Raw genomic sequence first — 27611 nt, 5'->3', positions numbered from 1 at the left:
GACTTTCTGGCTGCCTTCTGTGACTCAGCAGTTTCTCATGTCAAAATGGCATCTAATTGCTGTCTCCTGGCTAGCGAGTGTGGCTGCGAAGTCACTAATCCTGCCTGCTCATCTGTCACTTTATGCTGCTATACTGCTCTTCCTTGGTCTCTATAGGTACAAAGTAAGACTAGTTTCTTCTCTTAAATGGGTTATGAAACTGTTTTTAAGGAAGTTCTGGAGTTGTTCACTGCAAAAGGAGCAGTGGATACAATTAGCTATAATTATTTGTCTTTAATACAGTCTTTCTGTTCCCTGACCACATCCCTTTCTCTTCCGTAACTTAACACAAGTGCACAGTGCTAGCAGAATTCCAGGGGTGTTTCAGTGTTTTGAATACTCTGCTGTCTCATGCTTTAGTCCTTATCTAGAATATGCAGGGCTCTTGGCCTGCATAATCGTTATACTAAATGGTATTTTTTATCTTGTTTAAAACAGTAGATATTGCCCAGTCTCTGCAGTGAAATAATCCCCACCTACTTGTTACCTCTAACAACAGAAAAAGCTAGCTTGATTTCTCCTGCCTTGGAAGAGGAGAAAGGAACTCCACTGATCTGCCATTGTATTTGAAGTATTAGGATATTCTGAAGCTTAATGTTATAAGCCTAGAATATAGTATCAGCATAGCTTGACTGTTCTGCCTATTGATGTAACAGATAATTGAGTTAGGGCACATAAAGAGAAAAGAAATCTCTTGGTGAGGCATCCCTAAAAATTGTGCCTAGAGGGTTTTCATCAGAGAAATTTATCTGAGTGGATTCCAGCTTAGCATGAATGTTTTCTGGCTGTTTGAGCACATTAAATTAAAAAATAAAATAACCATTTACAAACTTGGACAAATGCATGAAAATTCCACATTGACATCCACTCTCACTTTAAGTTGCCCTAGTAGGCTTTGGTATTTCTTCATATATGCTCTAAAATATTCTCTATCTTGCAGCTGCCTCTGCAGCTGCATATTTGGGGATAACCTGAGGAAGAAGAACAACATGAATTTTAACTTGAGGATTGTCTGGACAGGGATCCTCAGGAAAATTGATGTGGCTCACGGCTTATTGTAGACAAGATATTAAAAGTGTGTGTTAAAACTCAGTGTGAATGCTGGCTTAATCTAATGTGAATGGAATGAACTTTTATTCCCCAGTGAGTTTATAGATTCACACTTCTGGATAATATGGACTAGCCTTTCCAAATCTGTGATTTGCCCCCCCCCCCCCGCCCCCAGCAAGAAAACTGCTTTAATGGCCACAGTGTCTTCTAATGGGGTATGTAATGGTGACCACCTGCACTGTGTGGCTCAGCAGTATCCTGTCTTTGGCAACACCAAAGAGTTTCCTTAGAATTCCTGCTCCTATTTACTTAGTCTTTTTTTTTTTTAACAAACAAACAAAAAAGTGCAAAAAAAAAAAAAAAGCCCACCCCAAGTAGTAATGTAGCCCTGTAGTGTTCTCAGTACATGTGTTACGCAAGGCATTTATTTTGATTACTGCCCTTCTGACCAACGACTGTGTAACCTCCTCATCACCACCACCAGATGCTTCTGCTGTGTTTTTCTGAAGTAGACTGCTGAATCATCTGCTTTACCCCCAAATTGCTTTTGAAACACAGACTGTGTCCTCAGAGGCTAAGCCATGGCCATCCCAACTTGTGCTGTATTTTGAGTCCAGGCTTGCAGGGGAAGGGGGAACTCGGCTCCTGATGCATCAGAGCCATTTAACTTTTATCCCATAGGGGAATGGTTTGACCTTTTGAGTTTGGTTGCCAGCAGGAGTGTGGTGTGGTGTTTTTTGTTTCTCTTTCCTTGTTTTAATGAAGTCCAAGAATATTTTTATTGTCTCACTTCCTTTACTACTGTTACATTCCTAGTATAGCCTGTTATGTGTAGAGCTGACATAATGCAGCTGCTACAGGGATGTTGCTGTAAAACAGTTAAGTAGCCAGAAGTCTTGGTGACTCTGTAGACGTGATGCATGTTCACTAGAAATAGTTTAACTACAGCTGCCTTCAGCTTTTGTCTTGTAAATAATTAACAAGACAGTAGTGATTTAATGTCTCTTGTGATTGTGTATGTTTGGGGGGGGAGGGGGGAGATTGGCCGCCACAACATGAGGCCTACCTTGAAAGTGTTGAAGGTGGAGATGCAGATGGACCACTCAGTTGTTGAGGCTGGCTTTTTAAAGTGGCTTTGTCCGAGTCCTTTAGGTTATGTGTTCCTTCTGTGGCTCGGAGAGAGTTAACTAACTTCAAACTGTAAGAGGGCTGGCAGCGATCGTGCATTGTGCACAAACAAGGGTGTTTTGTCGTGGCGGTGGCCAGTAGTGTTAAACAAAAGGAGCCGTGCTTCTTTCAACCAAGTTCAGAACAGTAGGGGAGAATTAGCATTTGTCAGAGGTGTGGAGAAAGCTCACTAATAGCAAATAGTATGCCTGTGCTTCTCAGAGTATTAAAACGGGGTAGTGTAAAACTAGGTACAATGAGCTCTTTTTAAAAATAGATACTTTTTTCTTTCCAAATTTGTAAAATACAGTCTCTAGATCAATATTCACTAGTTCAGTTTGTGACCACAGGCTGTGGGAAGGGTCCCCAAGAATTTGGTCCATTGTGTGTGCTGTGTGTAGGTAGTGTGATTCAGTACAGTTTGCATAAGAAGACATTGTCTTCTGGCTGCAAGCATTTACAAATGTTTTGTAAACCACAGATTTTTCTAACCCTTTAGTCAGTATAAAGTAATAGAGTTCATATGACACTTCTCCAATTTTTTAGTTTTGTCCTGCTTTGTTAGCAGGACACAAATCTGAAGGATGTTGTGATGTATTTCTAAAAGTCTTAATTGCAAAGGACATTAGCAGAAGGACTGTTGTCCAATAAATGTATTCATTACCTAGCAAAGGTTTGCAGACTCTGCCCTTGAATACCCTTGGCTTTTTTTTTTTTTCCTCTTCCCCCTCCTTCCCTCTCTCCAGGTCTGGATATTTGCTGTGAGCTAGGTTGTATACAGGGAAGGACAAGGCAGATTGATTGGCAGACTTGCCTGGGAAGATATGCAGAGAAGAATTGTGTCCTTTCAGGAGAGGGCAGTGTGGAAGAGTTGCTTTATGCTAGCTTTTAGAATTCGTAAATGGTGACAAGTATTTTGGAGGGTTGGAGAGAATGATACTTTGTTCTTGGGCTGAAGGTGATATACATAACCAACGTTTTCCTGCGAGTAAACTTTGCCAACCAATTTTAAATAGACAAAAATAGACTTGTAGTAAGAAATGGCAGGTGCTGCCAAATGCTTAACCATGGCTATGTGAACGATGTTACTGTAATAGTGAAGAGCTAATGGAACAGATTGATAAGGCATTAAGGAAAACTCTACAAATACATGCGGTGCATCCAACAGCATGGCCACTTAGCTACTCCTGTGCACTGCAGTGCATTTCTGCAGCCACTGCCTGCTGCTTCTGAGATTCTGTGTTCAGAGAATAACATCTGCGTTTCTGGCCAAGGAGAGATGTCTGTTTGTGCATTTTGTGACTTCTTGGCTTTTAATTTAGTTCCATCTTTGGTTTCCTCTAGTTTCAGGTTTGGAGCATCAGTTTAAATTCATCTTAAATTTTTGAGGATTTTCTTTGAGGAGCTTAAGTCCTTGGCTTTTGGCTTTACAAAAACAAAACGGTGTACCTTGAACTACTGAACTATTCTGTATGATACTTGATAAAGTTCGTTCTGACACCTATCACTGAACACAAAACCAGGATCCACAAACTTGTTGCTCTTTTTACTACTCTACACTGGCCTGTGAGAGAATTCTAATTATTTGTCACAAGTTGCTTATACCTAGAGTGAAAACCAACCAACCAAAGAAACCTGGAGGAGAGACCTCCCCAAAGAAATGGATGTGATGTGTTCTTAGATGTTGAAAGGCAGTATTTCCCAGTACACTGACTTTTCTGGGGCAAAGAGACTCAGTAGGGGCAAAATAGCAGTCTACATAGTGGCCTCATCCACTCTGGTTTGTACTCTACTAGAAAGGTGTCTTATTTTCAGTCATTTTAAGAAGTTGAGTAGGTCTTAGCATAAACTGCCCCTTGGAGACACTTCTGCATTCCTGCTTTCTGGAATGGCATTAACCCAAAAATGGATCTACAGGCCATTTGTTTGGCAGTCTGTCTCTTTCACTGGTGTTTCTGCACTTGGTGCAGTGATTTTCTCTAAAGTAGTGAAGCTGACAAGGCAACGTTTTCCATAAGGTATGGTTAACAAAAACCCCTTTGGAATACGGTGCAAGGTAATAGGGTTCGTGCAGAGGTTCACTCTTTCTGTTATTTATAACACCCTTTATCTGATGATCGCCTCGGCAACGGAGCATTGAAAACTTCTGTGTATTTTTGGCCTGGAATTGCTGTTCTTGTGTATAAGAAAGCATTCAGCTGTGGGCTGATGTGGTGCTTGAATTAGTCAGCTGACCGTGTCAGTAACTTGGCTTTTGCATAACAATCTCTCTTCTCCAGAAATTAAGCAACTGACGCTATCCTTCTTTTTACAAATGAAGAAGTCAAGGCACAGAGTTATGGTATGCTTGTAATGATTTACCCCTGGAAACCTAGTAGCCCTACAGCAGCTGAAGATACCTGCCTAATCTATCAGGAGGAACCTAAGGGAATAAAAACCCATCTGTGAAGCCCCTCTTTAACTAGGACACCTAAGATTTCACTGGGGGAAGCCATCTGCCTGGATTACAATTTATGGCAAATATTTTCCAGTTGTTTGAGCACACAGAATCTGCCTGGAAGTTTTATTTTGGTTCTAACGTGTGCACAAAGATACCGCTCAAAGGCATTTGTTCTGCTCTGCTTTAGGTATTTTTGGCACATGTAGTGTATAAGGTTTCATATGAGATCATGGAATGTTGGGGTACGTTACGGTGCCCTGTAAAGGGAATGTAAACTAAGCTTGTGGGCGTTTTGAAGCTTTGACAAATAAACCAGACCTGATGTTTCGGGTTGTTTTTTCACTATTTAAAATGGGTAGGTTAAGATTATCACAGTTAGAGGACATGCTTGTTTTCCAGACCTCTTCAGTCTCACTGTGGCTCGCTCAGGCTGGATGAGAGCTGACCTCCTGCAATCACGTTCTAGAGCACTGGGAGCAGTGTTGGGGTTCACTCGCACTCTTTGCCTCCCTACTTTTGTCTGTCTCCTATGTGGTACGTTGTTAGGTGTAGTACATGACGGAGCATAGAAATACTGAGAGATGTCTGAGCATGGATTTGTTGCCAGTCCATCTGGAGTCCTCTAAATCTAAACAGAGATAGCTATGAAATTTCTGAGAAGGTAAATACAGGTTTCATTTAATAAGCCAAAAAACAAAATATGAGTTGAACATCTTTTTTTTCCACAGATGTTAACGTGTGTGTGTATGTGTGTAGGTTGTGGGTTAAACTACTACATAACTAAACTGTAAAACCTTGTGTTTCTAATTTATTTTTTTCTGTGTTTCAGAGCCTAGCCCAGCTAGAGAACCTGTGCAAACAGCTGTATGAAACTACAGACACTGCAACACGGCTTCAGGCAGAGAAAGCCTTGGTTGAATTCACCAACAGTCCAGACTGCCTGAGCAAGTGCCAGCTTCTTCTAGAAAGAGGGAGTGTATGTAAAACCAAAAACTATCCAAAATGTGTCTTGGTATTTTGGGCATTGATAAGGGTAACAGCCCCAAGTTCTGGTATGCAATGCTTATATTGTATAGCCAGTATGCAGTAATGTATCTCAATTTGTTGACAACCTCTGCCAAAGAAAGCATTGGCTCTGATGTCTAATTATGCTGCTGCAATGGTTACTACAAAAGGTTGTCAATTCTAATGTCTTGTAGACCGTGCTGCATTCCTCACTGACTACCACACAGACATGTCGAGCTTTAAGTTGAAAATATTATAATGGCAGTGGTATTTCCTAGACTGCGATATGGGAACCACTGCCTTCTCTGTTGGCTTTGGCCAGGGGAGAGTGGAGATGTATGCACAGAGGTTTCCCCTTCATAAGGGATAAAAACAGCAATGTTTCTTCTAGAACTTTTTCTCAGAAAATTGCCCTTGCTGTAGCGTTGCTTTAGTAATCTAGTGATTTAAAATGGGGAAAATTAGATCATGTGCTTCAGAATTAGTGTTACAGAGGGGATATAAAATATGCTAGTAGTAAATCCTCCCTAACTCTTCTTTAGCTTATTTCTAAGTAGCCATTTGATTTTTACTTTGTGTCAGCACAAATCATGTTTAAAATGGCTTGGCCACATGATCTTTCAAGGTTTGACTTACGTCAGAATGTACATCCAGCTTTTATATCTATCAGATGGGAGCCTTGCTCACAAAAACGGGAAACATTAAACAGCCTATGATAAAGAATAGGTCAACCAGGAGGAGGCAGTGTTGAAGGGAAGGGAAGGGGAGAAGAGTGACACCCATTACAGGATACTTATACTAAGTGTTATCGTGCTCCACTGTCTCATAGTGTAACAGGTATTACTCTTCCCTGTCCCGTGTTGTACTCCTGAAGTCAGTCTCCTGGGTCTACTTCCTTGGTCAAGGGAAGTACCCTAGGCCTGCTGCAGCGCTCTGCACCCAGTCCTCCTTACTAGGTGTCATTTTGCCTCTCCTATGTGGAGCATGAGGATGGAGCACGTGAACTCTTGCCTTCTGTGGCAGTCCTGTTGTCTTACTCTCTTTAAAAGCTTTTCCTTTCTTTCTTAAACACTTTTTTTTTTTTAGTGTTTTGATTTACCCTGGTGTGTATAACAACACAGAATGAATGCTATCTAGAGCATTCAGACTTATCAATTAACAATGCTTTAGACTCTTATTTCCAGGGAGCAGCTAGCTTAATATTCTGCTCTGCTGCTTGATCTTCTTGTTCTGAAGTGTATAATAAACTAGTGTTTGTGGGTTTTTTCCTTTACAGTCATCCTACTCCCAGTTATTGGCAGCTACATGCCTTACCAAACTTGTGTCACGCACAAACAACCCTTTACCGTTGGAGCAGCGAATAGACATTCGTAAGTACAATTTTTCAAGCTAATGCTAATGTGAATGATTGTCATACACACTTTAACCACGAGTGGGAGGCTTTTTGCAAACAACTGCACTTTACGGTTGTTTGGGTATCTTAAGGTATATAGTGAAAAAGCAGCTTTGCTCTCAGACAGCATCTTCACGTATATCACTAGCTAATAGATTTCAAGGCCAGATATATAGACTTTTTTCAGTTGCAAGGAAATGACATCTCTGCAGTCTTGTGAATAAACTGATATTAGGGCAGCTGCTCTGTTCTGTAAGAAATAGCCTTTTCAGAAGGGACTCCAAGATATCATTTAACCAAGTGATTGTACAAAGTCGTATTTTATCCCATAATTATTCCATAACAATCCCTTGATTACAAGGAAAGGATCTTAAATCCAGTGAGTATGAACATTTCTTTTATATTTCCTCGTTTGCTTTTACATTTCACAAGTTACGTGGGATATTTTCTCCTTGTTTTGTCTCTTTCAAATCATTGAAGGAGGTCTGGATAAAGTTTGTGAATCATAGAGGTTTTTTCTGTTTCATAATTATCCCTGTGAGATTGGCCAAAACACATCGGTTTTGTAGCTCTGTTGTCCAGGGATCATTAGATAACCTTGGTCTGAGTTCTTATAGTGGCCTGTCCTCTAAAGAATGCGAAAAGTTAGAATAGAAAGCAGCTTGAAAAATAGAGGATTCTGTGATCCAGGTTTGAAATCAACTCTTGCCTTAAGACTGGAGAACATTCCCATGTCCTGTCTTGCTAAACAGTGATCCAGCATGTGGGATCACAGAATAAGAGCAGGTCTGGTTGCTGTGATACATTTCTTCTGGAATATAACATATGTATGGTGCTTGACTCTCCTGAGGATGTGGTTTCAAAACTGCAAATCCTTTGTGGGGGGTCTCTGAAATACCGTTTAGAGCATTTCCAAATGGAACAGTCAGTCTTTCACAGCACGCTTTCGTGGAGAATGACTGATACTTCTGTTCTTCCAAGGAAAGTGTCTGAGTGCTATTCAGTCTGCTTTCTTTTTTGGAAATGATGTGGTAGATGATCAGACTTGAGAGGTCTTCAGACCTTTCCAGCTTTTCTTGTTATTTGCATGAATTTACAAAGGATCGGACTTAATCTGATAATACAAGATAAATTGAGGGCTTTTGGGGAGAACTCTTACCTGAGTGTCTAACTGCTTTTCGGATTTGTTCTGTTGTGTTTATCTAAACCACCACTGTGCTGATTTTTTTTCTTCTGAAACAGCTTTCTAAAATACGCTTTTTCCTAACGCAGTGTCACAGTCTTGCCTCCATCTGCAAAGTCTTTGTCTACAGATATGCCTCTTCTCTGTATTTCAGGGAACTATGTGCTCAATTACCTTGCCACTAGGCCAAAGCTGGCAACGTTTGTTACACAAGCACTAATCCAGTTATATGCCAGAATCACAAAGTTGGGCTGGTTTGACTGTCAGAAGGATGAATATGTCTTCAGGAACGTGATCACAGATGTCACAAGGTTTTTACAGGTCAGACTTTTTCTAGATGAATACCTACCTTTGTGGGATTTGAAAGTTCATGTATTTTCAATTATTATCTTACACCTTAGTATCCTTTGTATAGTCTTCAGTGCTTTTTTCTGTTGAATAATCACTACTGAGACTGAAAAGCCAAAAATGACCTGTCCTGCCAGTTGTCGTAACTTTTGGTGGGGCAGAGATTTATTTCTGGAAACTGCCACCATTAGTATTCGATGGTATCATGGCAAGACAAGACTTCTAGCATTCTAGTTGTGCAATTCTTCTTTTAAGCCCTCAAACTTAAATAGACCATGCTGATTAATGCAAAATAGTAAATACATGAACTTACTCCTTAAGAAGAAAAGATGTACCATTTACTCTAAGGGTGATAGATCTGTGAAAGCTGCTTTGGATTTTTAGCGAAGTTGTGGACTCCCTTCACTAAAAGATAGGTTGTCTTTCTCAGCAGTAAAACTGTAGGGCTGGTGTGTGGAGAAACTTGATCGGCTGCTACTCATGTTGTTCACAGTCTGTGGGTTTTTTTAAAAAAAAAAAAGGGGGGGAGGAATTATTTCCCAGAGTTTTCATTTGGCATCTCTACTAGTTTCTGCCACCCTAATGTTGCAGGAATTTCTGCATGTTTTACCACAGTTGCCATTAAAATTAAGCAAATTGCTAAAAATTAATGTGCTAATAAATCTTTTCAGGTTTAGGGATAATACCAAAAGTGTTGGTAAACTATTAAATAAAAGAAGTCTGTTCTTATTAGCTCACTTTACCAAACTCTTCAGAAACCTTTGCATTGTTAATAACTTAGAGTACTTTAAAAGCACATTTAAAGTTTTCTGTATTTGGAATTGCTCATAGGCTTTTTCCAGTCATAGTACTACAAAGATGAAGCATTAGACAAACATGTCCAGAAATCTTCTGAGCAGAAAGATCTCTGAATGACAGTGAAGCTAAATGAAAACAGCCTGACACTGCTAACTCCTTTCCCTATTCTCCCTTTCTTTCATCAGGATAGTGTAGAGCACTGCATCATAGGAGTGACAATCCTGTCCCAACTAACTAATGAAATTAATCAAGTAAGTGCTACAGCCTTCCTCAGTGAAGTAAGTGTCCAATTTTCTCATTCATATTGCTGTGTCCTGCTGTGTGTCTGTGCTTCTGTGCTTTATTTTGGCGGGGAGGGGTTGTTTTATGCAGTCATGTGTTTTTGTGGTATGATGCTGTTACCGCCTGTGCTACAAAGAATTGTTTTGCTTCTCTCTGGCATCTTCCATCTTCTGTCATATTTTGGTGTAATCTTCCGAGATTGAAAGGGTAGCAAAAAGGATAAGCAACTGGTGAAACCTACCTAGTAAACATAAGATCCTAAGCATGAAGACTTCATTAGCATCTCTTGGTTTCAACCCTTGTACATTGTTTCAGCTTACAGCGTTCTTGTGTCAAGAAGTGAATAGAGCATGCCCTCCTCAGTGTTGACCAGAGAGAGAAAACAGAGAATCTGTCAAGTTCTGCAGACTTTTAAAGCGTCCTTTCATTTAATACTAAATTTCCTGGTGTTACCAGCAGGCAGGTCTCAAATAAATGGGCTCATTGGGGTCAAATGCTGTATCCCTTGCACAGCCCTAGCCTTGGATAGCTGGCAGAAAAAAAGACTGGGCACACCAAGTCCTTGGTGTGGCACCCAGTCATGCTGGCTGCAGTGGGTTGTACCACTCTGATGTAGAAGTCCTTCCAGGTTGGTTAGTTCTGTGTTCTGTAGAGCCCTCCGTGTGGTACTTTTTTGTGTGTTTTCCATTCTTTTAAAAGTTGAAAGCTGGAATAAGTGGCATTACTTGATGCCATCTAAGCTTACGTGATTTTCCTAATAAGTCAGGCAGACTTTGCCGTAGCAGTGTTGATTGCTATCACTGTCCTAAGTAGTGACTTGGAGTGGATTACCATTTATGGAGTTGTCCCTAATTTTGCTAAGAGGACCAGGAGTTAACTTGGGGGGGGGGAGGGGATTTGATTTTAATATTTTACTAAAGAAACTAACATTTTATTTTTGCTAGCATATTGATTAATCCTGGCACTGGAATGGGATGCTTGCATGGGATTTGAAGGCTGATTACAAATTGTTTTCAGAACTGGAAATGTAGGAAGAGGCTTTGTCCTCGTTAGAGCAAAGCACCTATTCCTTATGCTGGAATTGCAGAAGTTCAGCACCTCTGAGCATTTGGGAGCTACCAAGCAGAACTTCCCAAGCCTTACACTGGAATCTAAATGGCTTCTGTATCCATTTCATATCCCAAATTGACTTTAATTCTTTAAGCCTGGCCTTGTCAGTAAATCAAATTCTCCTAACTCTTATGCCATGTGTAACTACTGTTACAGTTTCCTTGCATAAACTTTTGTCAGATTCTAACTCACTCTACACAGAGAGCCAGTCCTTCATTTTCTCACTTCAAGGATGAGAGCAAGTCTGCTTACCTCTGTGAATCAGTATGCATCTGTCAGCATCTTTGTACAGGGCTGTGACTTCTGCTTGCAGGAGAAGGAACAGCGCAGAAACTGTCACCTATTCCAGTTCCAGAGTCTCTACAGATTGATACCTAATAAGCAATGAAGATAGACTTTGATCAAAAATCTCCTGCTATCTTGGATATTAAATCTGCCACAGTTTACTACTCATTTTCATAAATATGCTTTATGCCAGCAATTGCAAAGGGCGGGATTCAGTGACTCATCTTAGAACATCTAAAACTGCTACTACTTGCAAAAGTAGAACTGTCAATATTCCTGCTCATTAGAGTGGGGTCATGTACATGCATGTGGCAAAAAACACACCTGTGGGGCTTCTCTTCAGGGTTTTTGTGATAATTTTTTAAACTTTCAATTACGTTACATGAGAGCCAAGCTTGCTAAAGCTTTGTTTCCTAAAGCTTTTGTTCTAAAAGCTCATGGTACAAATAAAATAGAGTGCTAGTAACTCTGTTAAAGTATCATTTTTCATCCTGAAGTACTGCACAGACTTGCCCAGAAGTGCTGAAAGTGTCCACTGATTTGTACTACATGGCATTGTAGTGAAGGAAGGGGAACTTGTGGCTGATTTGCCACAAGCTCAGAAATACGTGAAATTTGTAATAACCATGAAGAAAGTAAATAATGCTCCTTTTCATTAAGAGCCTGAAATCTGACAGCATGACCTGAGGAATGATAGTCCTGTGGTTAGAGCATCTGACAGATTTGGGTCCAGTTCTGATCTGCTACCAACTACTGTGTTGTGCAGGGCCTCTCTTTCTCGTCCCTAACATGAGAGACAAGAGTGTTTGCCCCCTTCAAGGGGTCACTGTGAAGTTTAATGCATTATAAATGAAGCCCGCAGTATTTAGAGCTGTACTGCTTGCTGCAGTGTTGGATGAGGTGTATGTATAACTGAGATTAACAACAGGCTAGTAACAAAACCATAAACAAAACGGCGATTCAAATTGTGTGCGTCTGCAGTGGGATGCAAGTGCCCTTGCACTTCCCAGATGTTCCACAGTGACTCGCTGCCCGTCAAATAACTCGTCTTGGGCAAGTGGCAAGTAGAATTTTGCCAGCCTGCATTGAAGTAAATTAAAAAGATTTAAAGTATCACTTCAGTCTTCTCTCCTGCCTAGAAAGTAGTCTACAAAGTGTTATAGCCTGTGCTGTTGGCAGCCTCTGTTAGTCAATGTTTAGAATGCATTGGTTGAACTGACGTGATTTTGTTACGCTGTGTAAAACCATATGTGTATTTGTCTCCCAGATCATATGTCATCTTTTTATTCTAATATGGCTAGAGGTCCAGTGCTGGAGCTTATAACAGATGTGGCAAAGTCTAAACTGGCTGTCACTGGTTAACTCTCCTTGTAGTTTTCTTCTCATCTGTGCAGGTTCAGGAGGGGATATGTAAGTGACCTTATAATTACTAGTAGTTGACCATGTATCTGCCCAACGGCTTCAGGTAGGATTTAACTCTTAGGAGTTCAGAGCATTTTAGAAAGTTGTATTCAAGTTTCTAAATGATTTAAGTGCTGTTTAAAATATTACCTTTAGTTGTGCTTTGGAAGAGATTTAAGTAAACTTAGAGTAAACTAACTCTGCTTTGTAGTAGGGATACAGTGGAACTGCATTGTAAATATACAGGTAGAATGTTCTGTTGTAGGTCAGCAAGATGATTTTTAGCAGTGGAAAACTTAAGGGCAATGAAAGAACCATTGCTCTATACTAAAAGCACATGCTACAGTGATAACATGTCCCTCTAGTTTAGCCAGCTGGTGTAAGATGGTCTGGGGAGGGAAAACCTTGATGTTCCAGTGCTTTGACAGGGTTCCTGAGTATTCTGCTTGTCTTGTTCTGTTTTTGTGAATAAGATCTAAGCACTGGTTTTCTCTCTGTTCAGGCGGATACTACTCATCCACTGACCAAGCACAGGAAAATAGCCTCTTCCTTCCGAGATTCATCCTTATTTGATATATTCACATTGTCATGCAATTTACTGAAACAGGTAGGAAAATCAGTTTTTCATCTCCTCTATTGATATATGTTGGGGCTGTAGACTTTGGGCTGAAGTTCTCTCTGATGTAATTCCTTTGGAACAAGTGCTCTTGTTCTAGGAAATAATGTCTTCTCATGGCACAGAGAAGTTTGTTTATCTTTAGAGTTGTGTTCCAGGTTAGTTTTTCAGGAAAGCTTTGACTCAGGTTTGCTTCTTTTTTTTTCTCTCTTTTTTTTTTTTTAATGAACATCTAACACAAATACTGAAATATTGTAACTTTTAAAAAAAATTTTGATTAGAAATACGTGCTTGGACCTTGAGACTTGGGTTTAAAAGTTCCTGGCTTCAAGCATCGGGAGAGAGATGAGGTGTTTGTTATACATTTTAGATATCTTTGATTTATAATCCTGGCAGAGAAATTTGCTATAAAACAAGTCTTTGTTGTAACCTCAAATTAAAACCCACATGGTGAGAGAAGAATATCCTCGTGAAGATGAGAAGTTTAGTAGATTAAAGGGAGACTAAAGGATTGTCCTTGATCTTTTAACATGTTAAGTATTTGATTGTCTTGTGTTCCCCAGGTTTTTATTTTGTGCTAATTATCACACATTAGTTCACTTGCTGCAAGAATATTTGCCTTGGGACAAGATGACAATATTCTGCGAGAAGGGTGTATGGGGTTTTTGTTTGTTTACAAAAAGAGTAGCTTTTCTTCCAGCTGAAGTACTGTTTTTGTTAGAGAAATAACACGTATATTTTGTAAGCAGGTAGAATTATCTGAAAAAAATGCTTGATTCTGCATCTGGTTTCTTTTCTAAAAAGCTGATCTTTAAAGTTCTAAAGGTGCATTCAAAAGAACAGCATTTTATAGGAAGGTCTAGCCCAATTAACTGAGTAGCAGTAGCACAGGTCTGATCAGTTTAACTTTTATCCGTCAAGCTAACTGAAGTGTCAAAGTTGACAAATAGCACAAAGCATGAAAAGCAAACTTTATTTTAAAGGTCTTTCAAAATGAGCAGTTCTGGTTCTGTCAGTAATATAGGTGGGTATGTGGGTGTAACTTGATCTTTTTTTCTTATTCTGGTTTCCAAAGGAAACAAGGCTTGTACAATTATGCTAGTCATCCTTTCATATGCACCTATCTGCCTGACCTGTAACAGCTCTAGTAAGTTTTGGGTTCATTGGTTTATTTCGTCTGCATTAGATGGACAGTTAGAGGTCTCAAGAAAAATAAAGGCATTCCCCACTTTTGTGAAAAGAAGTGCCTGGGTAGGTGGCCCAGCTGTGGAAAGGGCTATGGTGCAGCCTTGCATGTATTTACATGGCAGGGATTGCAGGCAGAACAGGGTCCTTAAAATGCCCAGACTTATAGGAGAAAGTTCTACAAGCACTTGTGTTCAACCAGGAGACAAAGGCTAGGCCTTATTAATTCTGGTGACCCCAGAACTGCCCTTTTAACATTGCCCTGTATGTGTAGCTCCAGCTGTATTAAGTACACTACTCTTGCTGTGTGACCATGTGAACTTGGAGACTTGAAAGACATGGCTTGTTTGAGGAGGAAGCCTCTAGTTTCCACCCTAACTCTTAATCATCCTGCTTTTGTTTCTTAGGATGCTGTGATTTAAGACAGATAGGAATGTTTTCTGTTGTCTCACGTAACATCCTTGTTTTCCTGTGATTAAACACCTTCTGCCCAAGTTATTTCTTTTTTATCTAGTTGGCAGCTGTATCAAGCTTCTGTATATAAAGCAGAAGTTTCCAAGGTGATCCTTTTGAGTGGGGAGGGTGATGGATTGGGCTGCTAGAAACCAGTGATCATGTCTACATCATTGTCCGTAAAACAGCATGCAGTTAGGCAGTCACAGAAGAATAAGTCTTTGTGATACACATGCTGGAGACAGTGAGGAAGAGACTTCAGCAACCAATTGCCTGATCTTGGCAGCCTCAGTACAGTGCCAAACATTCTTTGCAGTAGGCTTAAGCTGGAAGAAGTTAGTGTAATTTAAAGCACAGAGCAATAGCACAAAGCGTAGACAGACTGGCCTATCCCTGGAGTACAGTCCTGAGTGCTACATGTAAACTGCTGTGAAGTGACCTGGCATTTCATATCCACCAAGTTCTTTGTGATACTTGAGAATATCCATGTTTTCCCTGCCCATAACAGAGCTTTGTAACCAGAGCAGGGCTTCTACGACTCTGTGCAACAAAAGTGAATGTGCTCATTTCCATATGAGGGTTAGGTGGAGCAACAGGATTCCCTGCTGTTAGGTGCTTGTCAAGCAGAAAATGTATTCTTGTGTTTAACCTTAATAAGAACTTCCTTATCTCATAAATCTCCCAGTATAATTGCAAGTTGGCAAGCCTGGCTTCTTTTCTCCTGTGTGGTACAAACTGAGTGAAAAAGGAACCACTGTCTAGTCATTTATTTCGTATAAAGACTAAGCATGTAAATACACATGCTGTAATCTATAAAAGTATGGGGTAGCTGGGATGGGGCTCTGTGGTATATGATCCTTATGATTGTCGCATCCTGTTGAAATTAAATTACTGCCTCAAACTCAGCTGTCACCTTCTTGGGTGTTTTTTTTTTGTTTTTGTTTTTTTGTTTTGTTTTTGTTTTTGTTCCTTTAATGCAATGTATTTCACAGGCTTCTGGGAAGAACCTGAATCTGAATGATGAAAGCCAGCACGGTCTGCTCATGCAGCTTCTTAAGCTCACCCATAATTGCCTGAACTTTGATTTCATTGGCACATCAACAGACGAGTCCTCAGATGATCTCTGCACAGTGCAGATCCCAACCAGCTGGAGATCAGGTAATGTTCCTGGAGGAAAAGGGCTAATCTTCTGTAGCATACCTGCTGAAAATAAGGGTGACTTGCTAGGGTCCTCTCTGCACCTGACAAACTTCTGCATATGATGCCGGATGTAAAATCCAGCCTTTCCTTAGCATGATGACAAATGCAATCCAGCTTGTTGTGTTGGATATCATGCATTATACAAACACTCCTCTATCCTTTGTCTTACACCTGCCAATTCAAGAAACAGCAAACTAATAAAAAAAAAGAAAAAGAAAAAGTAAATAACAAACAACTCAGCACCTGTTGTTGACATCCTTGTATTTTTCACCAGTCACTTTGCAGGTAGTTTCATAGGTTGCTTTCTTTAAAACATTATTCTGTAATTTTTAGCTTAGTACCAACAGTTTTACTTTATTTCTGGCAAAGGCAGTTGTGTCAAAACTTAGAAGTCTTTGTTATTAACATGACAAGTATGCATGCCATTCTTGATTTGGACGGATATGCATTAAATCTATGGAATGTATTAAATGGACGTGTTGTCAGTAAACTGCTCCCTTCCGTTTCAGCATTCTTGGATTCCTCAACCCTTCAGTTGTTTTTTGATCTTTATCATTCCATCCCTCCTTCGTTTTCTCCTCTGGTAAGTTTAGTGTTTGTTTTCCTTACAGAATCAGCTAACAGGATGTTTTTTTTGTAGGATTAATCTGGGAGACTTCACTGGTTAGCATGTCACAGAATGATTTCAGACGGTTACCCAGATCTTGATGGCACTGCCTTATGATGTATAGGCAACAGGGAGGCTGGTCCAGTTCTGCTAGTGCTGAGAGATTTGATGGCATCTAGCAGGTTTTGGAATGTATCTAAGAGCAACTTGTAGGTTGGGAGTTCACCCTACTACTTTGTCCTTGTGTAGCATAGAATCTGTCTGCTAAATCTGCAAGCATGTCCTTCTTGATGGATGCAGCTGATGTTATTTCCACTGTACAGCTAATGTAGTTGATCCTAAAACCATACTACAAGTAGGTAGCAAGTCTGGGAGTGCAACTAAGGAATTGGAATTCTCCTCCACACTTTAAAACTAGGCCATGTCCCAGTTGTGTGAAATGGCCAATAGCACAACTGAACTAAAAGTTGAATTATTTCTTGGAAGAGAAAATTTGTCTGCCAGTCATTTTTCTGTCTAATAAATATTTTTCATAATTAATGCTACAATGAAAACTTGCCCTTTGGCTAGGGAGGGAAGGGTCCTTCAGAAGTATTTTTATGGCTGAGACTCTCAACACTGTTCATTATCTTGCAAGGTTACTTAGCTAGTTCTGAATTTAGAGCCTCAAATATTCATGAGAGATATTAACAGTATGAGACTTTTTTGTTACTAAACAGAAATATGAGGCAATTAAGCCTGTAATTGTCCTGAGTCTTTGATCATTAAATGTAAGAGCCATCAAGAATGAGAGGCTTAACAGCTGAAAAGGTAGTAGTTAGACTGGTCAGAGGGAATGGGGATTTGCCTCCAGATAAGGATTCCAAGGTACTAGTTATAACTGACTTGCTTCTGCTCTTCATAACCCCATTCAGCAGCTTGCTACTAGTGCAGCTGCGTCCTTGCAATTTATATTTGGTTTAAATTTGAGGTTTGGGTTGAGAATGATTTAATACTTTTCCTGCCAGTCTTCTATCTTCTATATTACTTTTCCAAGTCTATATTAGGCTTACCAGCTTTCCTTCCTTCTGCTAGTGTATTGTCAGTCTTATGCTTTCTATGTCCTCCATCTGAAGAAATCTCACTATTTTGGGGGCTGCATAGCAGAGTTTAGAACACATCTTTGACTGTCAGACTGGAAATGTTCTTTTGGGTGATGTGTTCTTTTATCTCTACTGTAATTTGTTTCTACTCTTTTTTTATATAGAATACATAGAATTATAAAGGTGGTGGCTGTAATTTCAAATCCATCTTTTGAACTAAATCAGCTGATGTGCAGCTTGCAAAGAAGCATCAAATTTAACTGATATATTCTGTGTCATGAAAAGGAAACCTGTGCTATTCATTCTAAGTCCTCCCTTTCTGTTTATTCTCTTTGCCCCTTTTAGGTTTTATCCTGCTTAGTGCAAATAGCTTCTGTACGCAGGTCCCTCTTTAACAATGCAGAAAGAGCAAAGTTCCTATCTCATCTCGTTGATGGAGTAAAACGAATACTGGAAAACCCACAGGTGAGTGTTTCAGATGCAGTCAGTGGAATTTTCTCTGCTTCCTCTCTACATCAAGTATCTTGACAGAAAGTAATTTCTACTCTATTTGTCCCAGTCTGTACTCCTAAGCATTTCCATTTCATACCAGCTTTTTCTTTTTAAAGAAAAAGAAAAAATGCTGAAGGAAGGTCAGAATAATAAAAATGTTTAGTCTGGTAAAGGGGTTTTAAAGAATTAGAGGCAGCAATAACTTGATGGAAAGTCAGGATTTTAAATATTGGCGTAGAAGAGAATAATGCTCTACCAAGGTAAAGATTTGAAGGCTGTAAAATTTAGGGATATTGGAAGAACAGTGGGGTAGACGATAGCTTTACCCAGACAAATAGGATGGCACGCTGTAGATTGCTTCTACCCCTTATTGGTGTGACTGTGGCTATCCCAAACTGAGTTGAGGGGCTGCGCGGTGTGAATGCATGCCTTGCCATGACCTGTGGCACTGGGCAGAAGGGTGCAATATCTTACTGCTCTTCCTCTTCCATTCCCTAACCCCTTACCATAAATCTTTGCCTCTTCCTGCTGCTGGGTAGTGGTACATAGTGCTGTTTCTCAGTTCTGCTGTTTTTTATTCTCTTCCTAGAGTTTGTCAGACCCAAACAACTATCATGAGTTCTGCCGATTGCTGGCTCGATTGAAAAGCAATTACCAGCTGGGAGAGCTGGTGAAGGTGGAGAACTACCCGGAGGTTATCCGACTCATTGCCAACTTCACAGTGACCAGCCTGCAGGTAGAAACTGGTTTTGCTTACCCTTGATAGGTGGTGGTTGTTGTTGTTGTTTTCCCCTTCTCTCTCCTCTCTCCTGGGCTTCTCTTGAAACAAAATTATCGCCCTCTTGTCTGTTCTTTGCCCCTTACTTTGATATAATTGTCCTGTGAAGAAGCCCACTACTAAAAAAACAAGAAAGCCTGTAAGCTGTATAACAGAATCCTGCAGTGTAGCATTGATTATACTGTGATTTCCTACTGAATGGAACAGGAGCAGCAGGTGGGGGAAGGCGGGGTTGCTATGCCTCTAGAGTCTTTCCATGTCCTAGCAGGGGGAAAAAAAAGAACTTGTTAAATAAGGCTTATTTTTAGAATTATGTATCACTTCACTATTAAAATACAGTTGCAGGGATTGCTTGTGATATGAATATCATGCCATATTCCCACTGAGTTTTCCACTGATATGCACCTTGTAACTACACCTCTGCACAGAATACAGTTAAAAAATTGTATAGCTTACATAAATATTAAAATTTGACAAATGGAGTATTTATTTGGAGAATAGCTTTAAACTGTACGTTTATTTGGGGAACTGTCTGCAGCATGCTACAGTATGAGCTCAGCAGCAATTTGGAGCCAAAGGCTTTGGCTCAGCTATGCATCATTGGAACTTATTTTGGGGTATCTTTCAATTTTTACTGAATGCCGATAACACCCTCTGAACTTAGGTGCTATATGAAATTCATTGTTAAAATCAGCAACTGTATCATTAAAGCTTCAAGATATTGTCATTTCTAGTGCTATGTGAGATAGCACTCATAACCCAGACAAAATAGTCAAGAGCATAATTTACTAGTTTCCTCTCCTTTCTTACTTTTTCTTGGTAGCACTGGGAGTTTGCACCAAACAGCGTTCACTATCTCTTGAGCTTGTGGCAGCGGCTGGCTGCGTCGGTGCCCTATGTTAAAGCCACAGAGCCTCACATGCTAGAAACATACACACCAGAAGTCACAAAAGCTTACATCACATCCAGGCTGGAATCTGTGCACATCATATTGAGGTAAGAAAAGCGGAGAGCGAGCAGTACTTCTGCTGTAGGCACCAGAACCCAGCGCAGAAGGCTCTGGTGTGGTTTTGTTCTGAATTTTCCTGTAAAAATTGCCTCTGACTGTGGGAAGTTTTGTGAGTCACCAAAGGCTTTCTAAAGGAGGCTTACCTAAATTATATATTCTATCTTTTACACAAAACAAAGCATGGATTTTTTTTTTAAGCTGAATTTTCTGAAGAAATGGTGCTTATGTTGTCACTATCTGCGGTATTCTCTCTTCCCTGATTTTTTTTTTTTGTTTGTTTGTTCAATGGAATTCGTCTTGTCTAGCTTTATACATCTGCAGTGTAGTGTTAATGCTCTGTATTGCCATCATAGCAGAGAAATATAAGTACACAAGGGGTGATTCACTTCGCTTTTAGAACTCTACCTCAGGATGGCACGAATTATGCCTAAAAGTATCTTATTTTTTTTTCTTCTGACTGTAAGGGCAGTCTGGAGGACTTTCTGCTGCAGTGCCTGAATTTGGGTGGCATGAGTTCCACCTCATGTTTGTATGTATTTGATGAAAACAAATGGTTGAGTATAGAAAAATAAGCTATGAATGCCCCTCTGAGGGGGATGTTGGATGGCTTATCTATTTTTAGGTATCTGACAGTGCATGGGAGGAACTTCAGGTTTAATTAGTTCTGGAGTTCACAATGTAACTTAAGGGTGAGATTACTGTATTTAGAGGAAAAGGAAACTAAAAAAAATGAAAGATGGAATTTTTTTTATCAAAGACAGTCAGAGACCTTGTTCTTGGCACTGCCTGTTCTGTTCAAAGACCTTGATAAACATTAAGATGTAAGAAGAGCTTACTCATCGCAGGTCCTGATAGCCTTCCCATTTGGGCTGCTAGTGTTCTTCAGATTTACGGCCACAGCAACAGTAATGATCAGCCTATTACGTCGGTCTGTGTAGCTCTTCATCGTGACAAATACTAGAGGGAGAGACTTTAGTCATTGGAATTGCTATATGACTGAGGAAAAGCATCTCCTATCTGGTAGAAATAAGCCTATGTTATGGGTTATGCTATTTCTGCATTTTAAGCCCCTTTCTAATCTGCTTTCTTACTGTATAGGGATGGCTTGGAGGATCCACTGGATGATACTGGCCTTGTGCAACAGCAGCTAGATCAGCTATCCACCATTGGCCGGTGCGAGTATGAGAAGACCTGTGCTCTGCTTGTGCAGCTCTTTGACCAGTCAGCCCAGTCCTACCAGGAGCTACTGCAGAGTGCCACTGCCAGCCCTATGGATGTTGCTGTACAAGAAGGTGAGCCTGTCTGGAGACCTGTGGCCTGCTAGCTTGCAGTACATTGCCCATTCTCCAAAGTACCATTCCAGAAGCCTGCGTTCCTGGTGAAATCCATGTAAGGGGGGGGCAGATCTAGCAAACGTTCCCTTGGACAGATGCCTGTACGGTGTAGAATATTTATGGCTGTGGACAGACATTCCCAATGCACACAGCAGTGCTGGCTGAAGATGCAGTTGCTGTCCTGCAACAGACTCCACCTCTGTACTGGAAATTACTTAGAGCATCTCCCAGCCCAGGCTTTCAGAAAGACAAGTTATGTGAACGTTCCCCTGTCAGCACTGCCTACCCCATCTATCTGAGGCAGGGTATAGAGTGCTTGTTTGAACCTCCCTACTGGCTGTATGGCAGAAACCTCCAGCTGGGGTTGGTGACGAGTGACTGGGAGTGGGGTCTTCAGCTGGTGCCACTATGTGAAAGAGGATGTCTGTCTACAGCCTTAGGTGGGTTCTGCACACAGGTTTTTGTACTTGCGCAGTTGCTTGGTTTAGGAATTGTTTAACACTGGCTAGAGAGAATCAGCTCCTTTGGAGGTTCAGGTATAGCTGTGTCTTCCCCCTTTCTAATGATGTAGCTGGCTTCCCTTTCCATGCCAGAGTTGGACATGCCAGCACAAGTATGGAAACTGTACAGTTTCCTTCTGAAACAGTATTGTTATCTGATCCAAAGCAGTACAATTTTTATGTGGGCAAAATTCCATTTGATGTTGACTTATCCATAAGCCAGATGTATTTTGGAAGAATAAACGCTGCCTGCTGGCATCTACGTGTGTTTAAATATACAGAATGTAGTTTTGCAAGAAAGTGGCTTTCTGCAGTGGAATAACTTTTAAATAATGAAAATCTTCCAGGCAGACCTGGTGTTCTTTCCATTGTAGTAACGTCATGCCTTTTCTCCACCAAGTGGAGAATTGAGTAATTTTGGTATAGTTGTGCACTAAAGCAGAAAAATACTCTTTTTGAATCCTGTTTTTGCCAAAATAAAACTCAAGTCTCCTCCGCTTCCTCCGTGTAATGTGTGACGTGCTTGGTTCTGATGTCCTCTGTTGGTTTCAGGGCGCCTGACGTGGCTCGTCTATATTATCGGGGCAGTGATTGGTGGTAGGGTCTCGTTCGCCAGCACGGATGAGCAGGATGCGATGGATGGCGAGTTGGTTTGTCGGTAGGGATGCTGACCGTTTTCTAGCTGCACCATACTTCTTGTCAACACAAGAATCACTATCATGAAGCTGCCACCATGTTCTTCCCCTCTTTTCCACACTGAAAAGAACTGTGGGGAATTGGCCATCCTGAGAGAAGAGATTGCCAGCATTGGCTAGAGCCAGTCAGCAAGCTTCTGCTGCGACTCGGCTAAATTGGGAAGTCTGGGTTGTAAGTAAGAGAATGAGAGGGGAAGAGCATGTAAGAAGGGAATTTATACCATGCTTAAATGCATTCATTAGGGTAGAACTAAACGCATGATGATTCTGTGCCGGGGGTGGGGAGTCTCTTTCCTAGTTACTAACTCAAAGTGCGTTTTGTCCATAAATATGCTGTGAATGTTGTAGTTCTTCTGCAGCTGTATACTGTCTTCTAACACCTGGTAGATATTCAGAATTGTAAATCCTCTCTATTGCAAGCTGTATTTGATGAATGTGAGAATACGTTGCTTGCTATTCATGAACAACCTTGAGTTGCACTGAATGTCTTGTAGACAAAAACCCAATTGCTCTGCTCTGGAAGCTAGGATAGAAAGAGGAGCTAAATCTGCTAATGTATGGAAGTTGGCCTGTTGATGAGCCATTGTTAATAGGTAACATCAAGCATTAGCTTCCCCTGTAGCTGATAGTTACTGAAGGGGAAAGGGTGAAACCCTGTGTTATATTTCAGCTACCCTCAGCACCAGGAAGACATTCATAGAAGTCTGTTTACATTTTATCTTCTCCTTTCCCGCTGTTTTGTGGGACTTGCCAAAATCACTTCTTTTGCCCCCCATTCTATTGCGTGTGTATTACAGGGGAATCCTTCCACCCCTTCCTTACCAGAGAGGTCTGCTTATCGACCCTGTGCACAGACCCTAGCATGTTTCCACAGTGCCCACAATAAAAGCCTTACTCAGGTGGGAGTGTCATTTAGAGAGCCTGACCCTGTGAGGGGAACAGGTAGTGGTTTCTCAAGTGTGTTTGAGCACATGCTGGACCAGACTCTGTGTAAGTGCTGTAAAGCACCTGAAATTTGCTTCTGCAGCAAATTAAAACCAAGGCCTTGTATGCCTTTTGTGAGTGACATAGAAGCCTTATAGTGGTCTTGCACAGAGGAAGAACGTGCCTTAGTGTTCATTATTAGTTTTGTCAGTTCTTGGTCCAAAACAGCAGCGCCCACAAAAATTAAGAAAATGCTCTATTGTATGCAGCTTGGAAACGATACCGTATGCTAGAAATCCCTTGTCTCCCCGTGTCCAGCAGCATCTAAGGGTATGTTTTCCCCGTCTCTCTCCAGGGTGCTACAATTGATGAACCTGACAGACTCTCGTCTGGCTCAGGCTGGGAATGAGAAATTGGAGCTTGCGATGCTAAGCTTCTTTGAGCAATTCCGGAAGATCTATATTGGAGATCAGGTGCAGAAGTCTTCCAAGGTAATTCCCTTTACTATGCATCTTTAGGTCATGGCAAATGCAATAATAGCTTTGCTTTTTTTAATATGAAAGCAAGTGGAAAACAGAGCAGACAGATCTCAAACGTTTCTGTTGTTTTCTAGATGCATGTCCAGTGTTCTAATATTGCAAACCATGAGCTGTTCTTGAAATAACGTATTCCATATGCCTGAGGAAGGAGCCAGTGACTGTGGCAGTAGCCTAGAAATTGAGACCTGGGTTCAGTTTTGTTATCTACCAGGTTTTGTGTGTGACTTCAAATGAGTCCCTTAAGCCAACGCAAAAGCATTGACTTGCTGGATGCATACGCCCATGAGGAACTTAGCATTTGTGCTTTGCTTTCCCAGCTCTAAAGTGAGGATAAATAACCATTCCTTTCATCACAAGGCAGTTATAAATATGCTGGATTCTGAATGCCTCGGTGTGTACTTAGAGATACAGAATAGTTAAAAAAAAAAAAAAAAAGGGATGTAAAGGATGGGAACATCCTTATTCTAGAAATCAGTTCTCTTCACTTTCAGTAATGTGTGACTTTCCTTCCCCACCCCAGAGACTTTGGAGCAGGGATGTGACAAAGGACTTAAGAGTTCCAGACAAACTCGCTAAGATACCATGTGTAGCTGCAGGAGGAGGAATACAGTTATGATGTCCCTTTTCCCAAGGAAAAGCATCCAGCTTCTGTGTACAGTATTTGAAGCCGCTATGACTAGTGGTTAAAAAGAGGCAGTGGTGATTAGGGCAAGTATTGGTCTAGATAGGATCATGAGCATCTCTGTGCATTATCTGTGTGATTTGGGAAAGCCCATGTTATATGCCCTTCCAAGCATGTCTACTGCAAAGGGTGAACAAGTGGAAAACAAATAATCCTTGACTGCTTGAAGTTTATGTTTAGAAGCCATGATGAACAATGAAATTTTTGTTGTTGTTGCCTTAACGTTACTTGTTTTGTCAGCAGCTTTTAGATTGATGTTATTTTCTCTCTAGCTGTACCGTCGTCTCTCAGAGGTCCTGGGGTTGAATGATGAGACCATGGTCCTGAGTGTCTTCATAGGAAAAATGTAAGTGTTCCTGCTTGCAGGCATCAGAGTTTCCAGGGTTCATTTGAAGGTATAACTGGGACAACTGGAATATGAGGCAGTGTTGTTCAGTCTAAAACTAGTAACATCTGGCTACTTGAGAGAATTATCAGTTGTGATCAGGGGCTTAAGTCATGCACAGTATCCAGGATTGATTTATCCGCCGTGGACTCTAGGCTGGGCCATGGAGACACAAAAATACACCCTACACCACGATAATGGATTCTCTCTTTCCAGTGCCTGCTTAATAAAACCAAAGTCAGAGTGGGGACAGCTTCAAGTATTCATGCCCTATCACTTGACTATTGCCAATCACCAGCCACGAAAGCTCTGTGGGGAGGGGACTACTCTTTCAAAGTGTGGTGGTTTTTTGTTTTTTGGGGTTTTTTTCTTCCAAATAGCACTGTTAGTACCAGAGTAGCACAAGTCCTTTTTTTAAAATTCTTCCACTCTGGTAGACACCCTATTCAGCCTGCTGCTTATCAGCTTTCCTCTGGACCGAACCTGTCTACTGAGTTTTGTCATGTCTTTGGAAGCCTCCATTAGCATTTTAAACTGCTTCAGCAGCTCTAAGGCTGAAGCCCAGTGCCATGCGCCTGGAGACACACAGCCACTAGCTTCCCCTCAATTTCGTTAGCATCACCTCATCTGGATGTGCATGGTGCCTTGCTTACCCAAGCGCACCTGAGCTGCACATCCGCAAGGGGTGAATTGGCTCTCCTGGAAGAAGCAAGGGCTACTAGAATTCTGCAGCTGACAGTGGATGGTGCAGGTGCAGAATTGCATACGTCTGCATGTTGTCACTGCCGCAGAATTCTCTTACCCTTGCTGCAGAAATCAGCCCTGGAGTGCCACAGAATTCCAAGGGCCTGGGTATGGGCCAGTGTAGCTTGGGACCCAAGTAGTGAAGATTATCTGAAGGATAATTTTCTAGTCAACCAAATGTAAGTACAGTAATTTTATACCAATATTTTGTGGCTTGTGATGTCTGTGGTTCTGGTGGAGGGTGGAACTGATGATGTTGGGTGACTTTTGACTGGAAGAATCCGCCACACAGCAAAGAAGAAACCAAGCAAACCCCTCTGATCCATCCTTGTTGTCCTCTCCCCTAGCATCACGAACCTGAAGTACTGGGGTCGATGTGAACCTATCACTTCCAAGACTCTGCAGCTGCTCAATGACCTCTCCATTGGATATCCTTTTCAGAAGAGCTGTGAGTGTACAGAGCACTTAAGCTTCAGGATGGGGGAAGAGCAACCCAGATGCAGAGTGCTCCTGTTCCAACTGAGCATATAACAGATTCCAAAAACACTTACACTTCTGGGTAGCGAGAAGAGCAGAGTATAAGTGCTTGGTCAACTTTTTTATCTAGTTGTTGAATTACAGCTGATGGCTGTAGTTTCATGGGCTTTTTAGTGTGGATCGTAGCTGCTTTGTAGCTTACCATCCACTGTCTTAATTTGCGTGCAATCACAGTCTATCTCACAGTTTCCTACTTGTTTTTTGTGCCAAAGTAAATAGACTGTAGGTCTCTGCAGTAGAGATGAATGCAATGTAGTAAGACTTGTTCTTGAAACAAATAGAAGAGAGACTAGAACATCTTAAATAAAATAGACATAAATCCCCTTCCAGCTTTGCTCTGGAGGGTGCTTTGCAAGTGCATGAGATTTTCTGCTGACTCTGCTGCTTCCTTAACACCCCCTTTACATACAGTAGTGTTAGAAAACTGGTGAAACTGAGCGCTGTACAGTTCATGCTGAACAATCACACGGTAAGTCCTTTTACCTTCTGCTTCTTGTCTCACAGCAAACTCCTACATGTGCCTTTGTGCAGCTGAGAAAATCCCCAAACTTTAACACCTGGACGCACTTCTGAAGTTTGTGTTTCCTGGATGCTTCCATCATATGAGATGAGCGTCTAGGAAAAGTTACCTTCATTCCTTCTCTCTTCGTTCAAAGCCTCCCCTTCAATCTTGATGGGCTGTAATTATGTAATACCTTTCATCCCAGGAGAGTTAGTGTGGGGGTCTCTGCACTGAAAGACAGCCATCTTCAGGGTGAAATGCAGGAGACCGCTGGTACTGCTGCACATGCAGTCAGAAAACAGTGAGCACCTCTTCTGAAATTTAAAACAGAAAAAACAGTGTTCTAATGCCCCAGCTTTCTTTCTGAACACTGCTGACTTGGAGGAAGTGCCACTGCTGCAGTGGTCAGGATAGCAGCCTTGTTTCTCGGTCACTACCAGTATGGTATTCCCTGTGCGGAACTGGGACGTTGACTTGAAAGCAAGAATGTCAGAATGAGCAACTAGAAGTGAGCAACAGAGAGCATCAGATTACTGACTTGCCTTTGTGAACATTTGGTCATTTGATGCCCTGATGCTGTAGCGATAGGACTCCTGAAACCATGTCCAGGAGGTTTGGATTGGCTCACTGAATGAGGCATTGTATTCCTTGATCTAGGTGATTTTTTTTTTTTTGGTAGGTAGTCACATGTGCTATGCGTGGTCCAGAAACTGCATTTAGACTGCATTGTCCAATGCTGCAGTTGCCCGCAGAGAACGTAGGCAAAGTAACTATGAATCTGTCTGCAGAGGGCTGATTTTCAGCAACTTTAACCCCTTGAGAGTCCCTGTGAGAATGAGGGGCAAG

General features: G+C 41.2%; 1 protein-coding gene across 1 annotated transcript in view; it reads left to right on the top strand.

The window, feature by feature from the left end:
- XPO7 (exportin 7) overlaps positions 1-27611 on the top strand; it is a 38120-nt gene continuing 10509 nt past the window's right edge. Inside the window, exons 1-17 of the mRNA XM_067312389.1 lie at positions 1-163; positions 5526-5672; positions 6978-7071; positions 8432-8598; positions 9609-9701; positions 13004-13108; positions 15748-15913; positions 16465-16538; positions 17990-18109; positions 18726-18872; positions 19738-19910; positions 21022-21215; positions 22310-22415; positions 23732-23867; positions 24870-24943; positions 26074-26154; positions 26669-26732. Of these exons, the coding sequence (XP_067168490.1) occupies positions 38-163; positions 5526-5672; positions 6978-7071; positions 8432-8598; positions 9609-9701; positions 13004-13108; positions 15748-15913; positions 16465-16538; positions 17990-18109; positions 18726-18872; positions 19738-19910; positions 21022-21215; positions 22310-22415; positions 23732-23867; positions 24870-24943; positions 26074-26154; positions 26669-26732 (2067 nt within the window). The 5' untranslated portion in view covers positions 1-37. The remainder of the gene's footprint in view (positions 164-5525; positions 5673-6977; positions 7072-8431; positions 8599-9608; positions 9702-13003; positions 13109-15747; positions 15914-16464; positions 16539-17989; positions 18110-18725; positions 18873-19737; positions 19911-21021; positions 21216-22309; positions 22416-23731; positions 23868-24869; positions 24944-26073; positions 26155-26668; positions 26733-27611) is intronic.

Source organism: Apteryx mantelli, chromosome 29 (genome assembly GCF_036417845.1).
Source record: "Apteryx mantelli isolate bAptMan1 chromosome 29, bAptMan1.hap1, whole genome shotgun sequence".
Classification (NCBI taxonomy): Eukaryota; Metazoa; Chordata; class Aves; order Apterygiformes; family Apterygidae; genus Apteryx; species Apteryx mantelli.
Note: the sequence above shows the minus strand (reverse complement) of the source record. Positions and strands in the feature narration are given on the sequence as shown.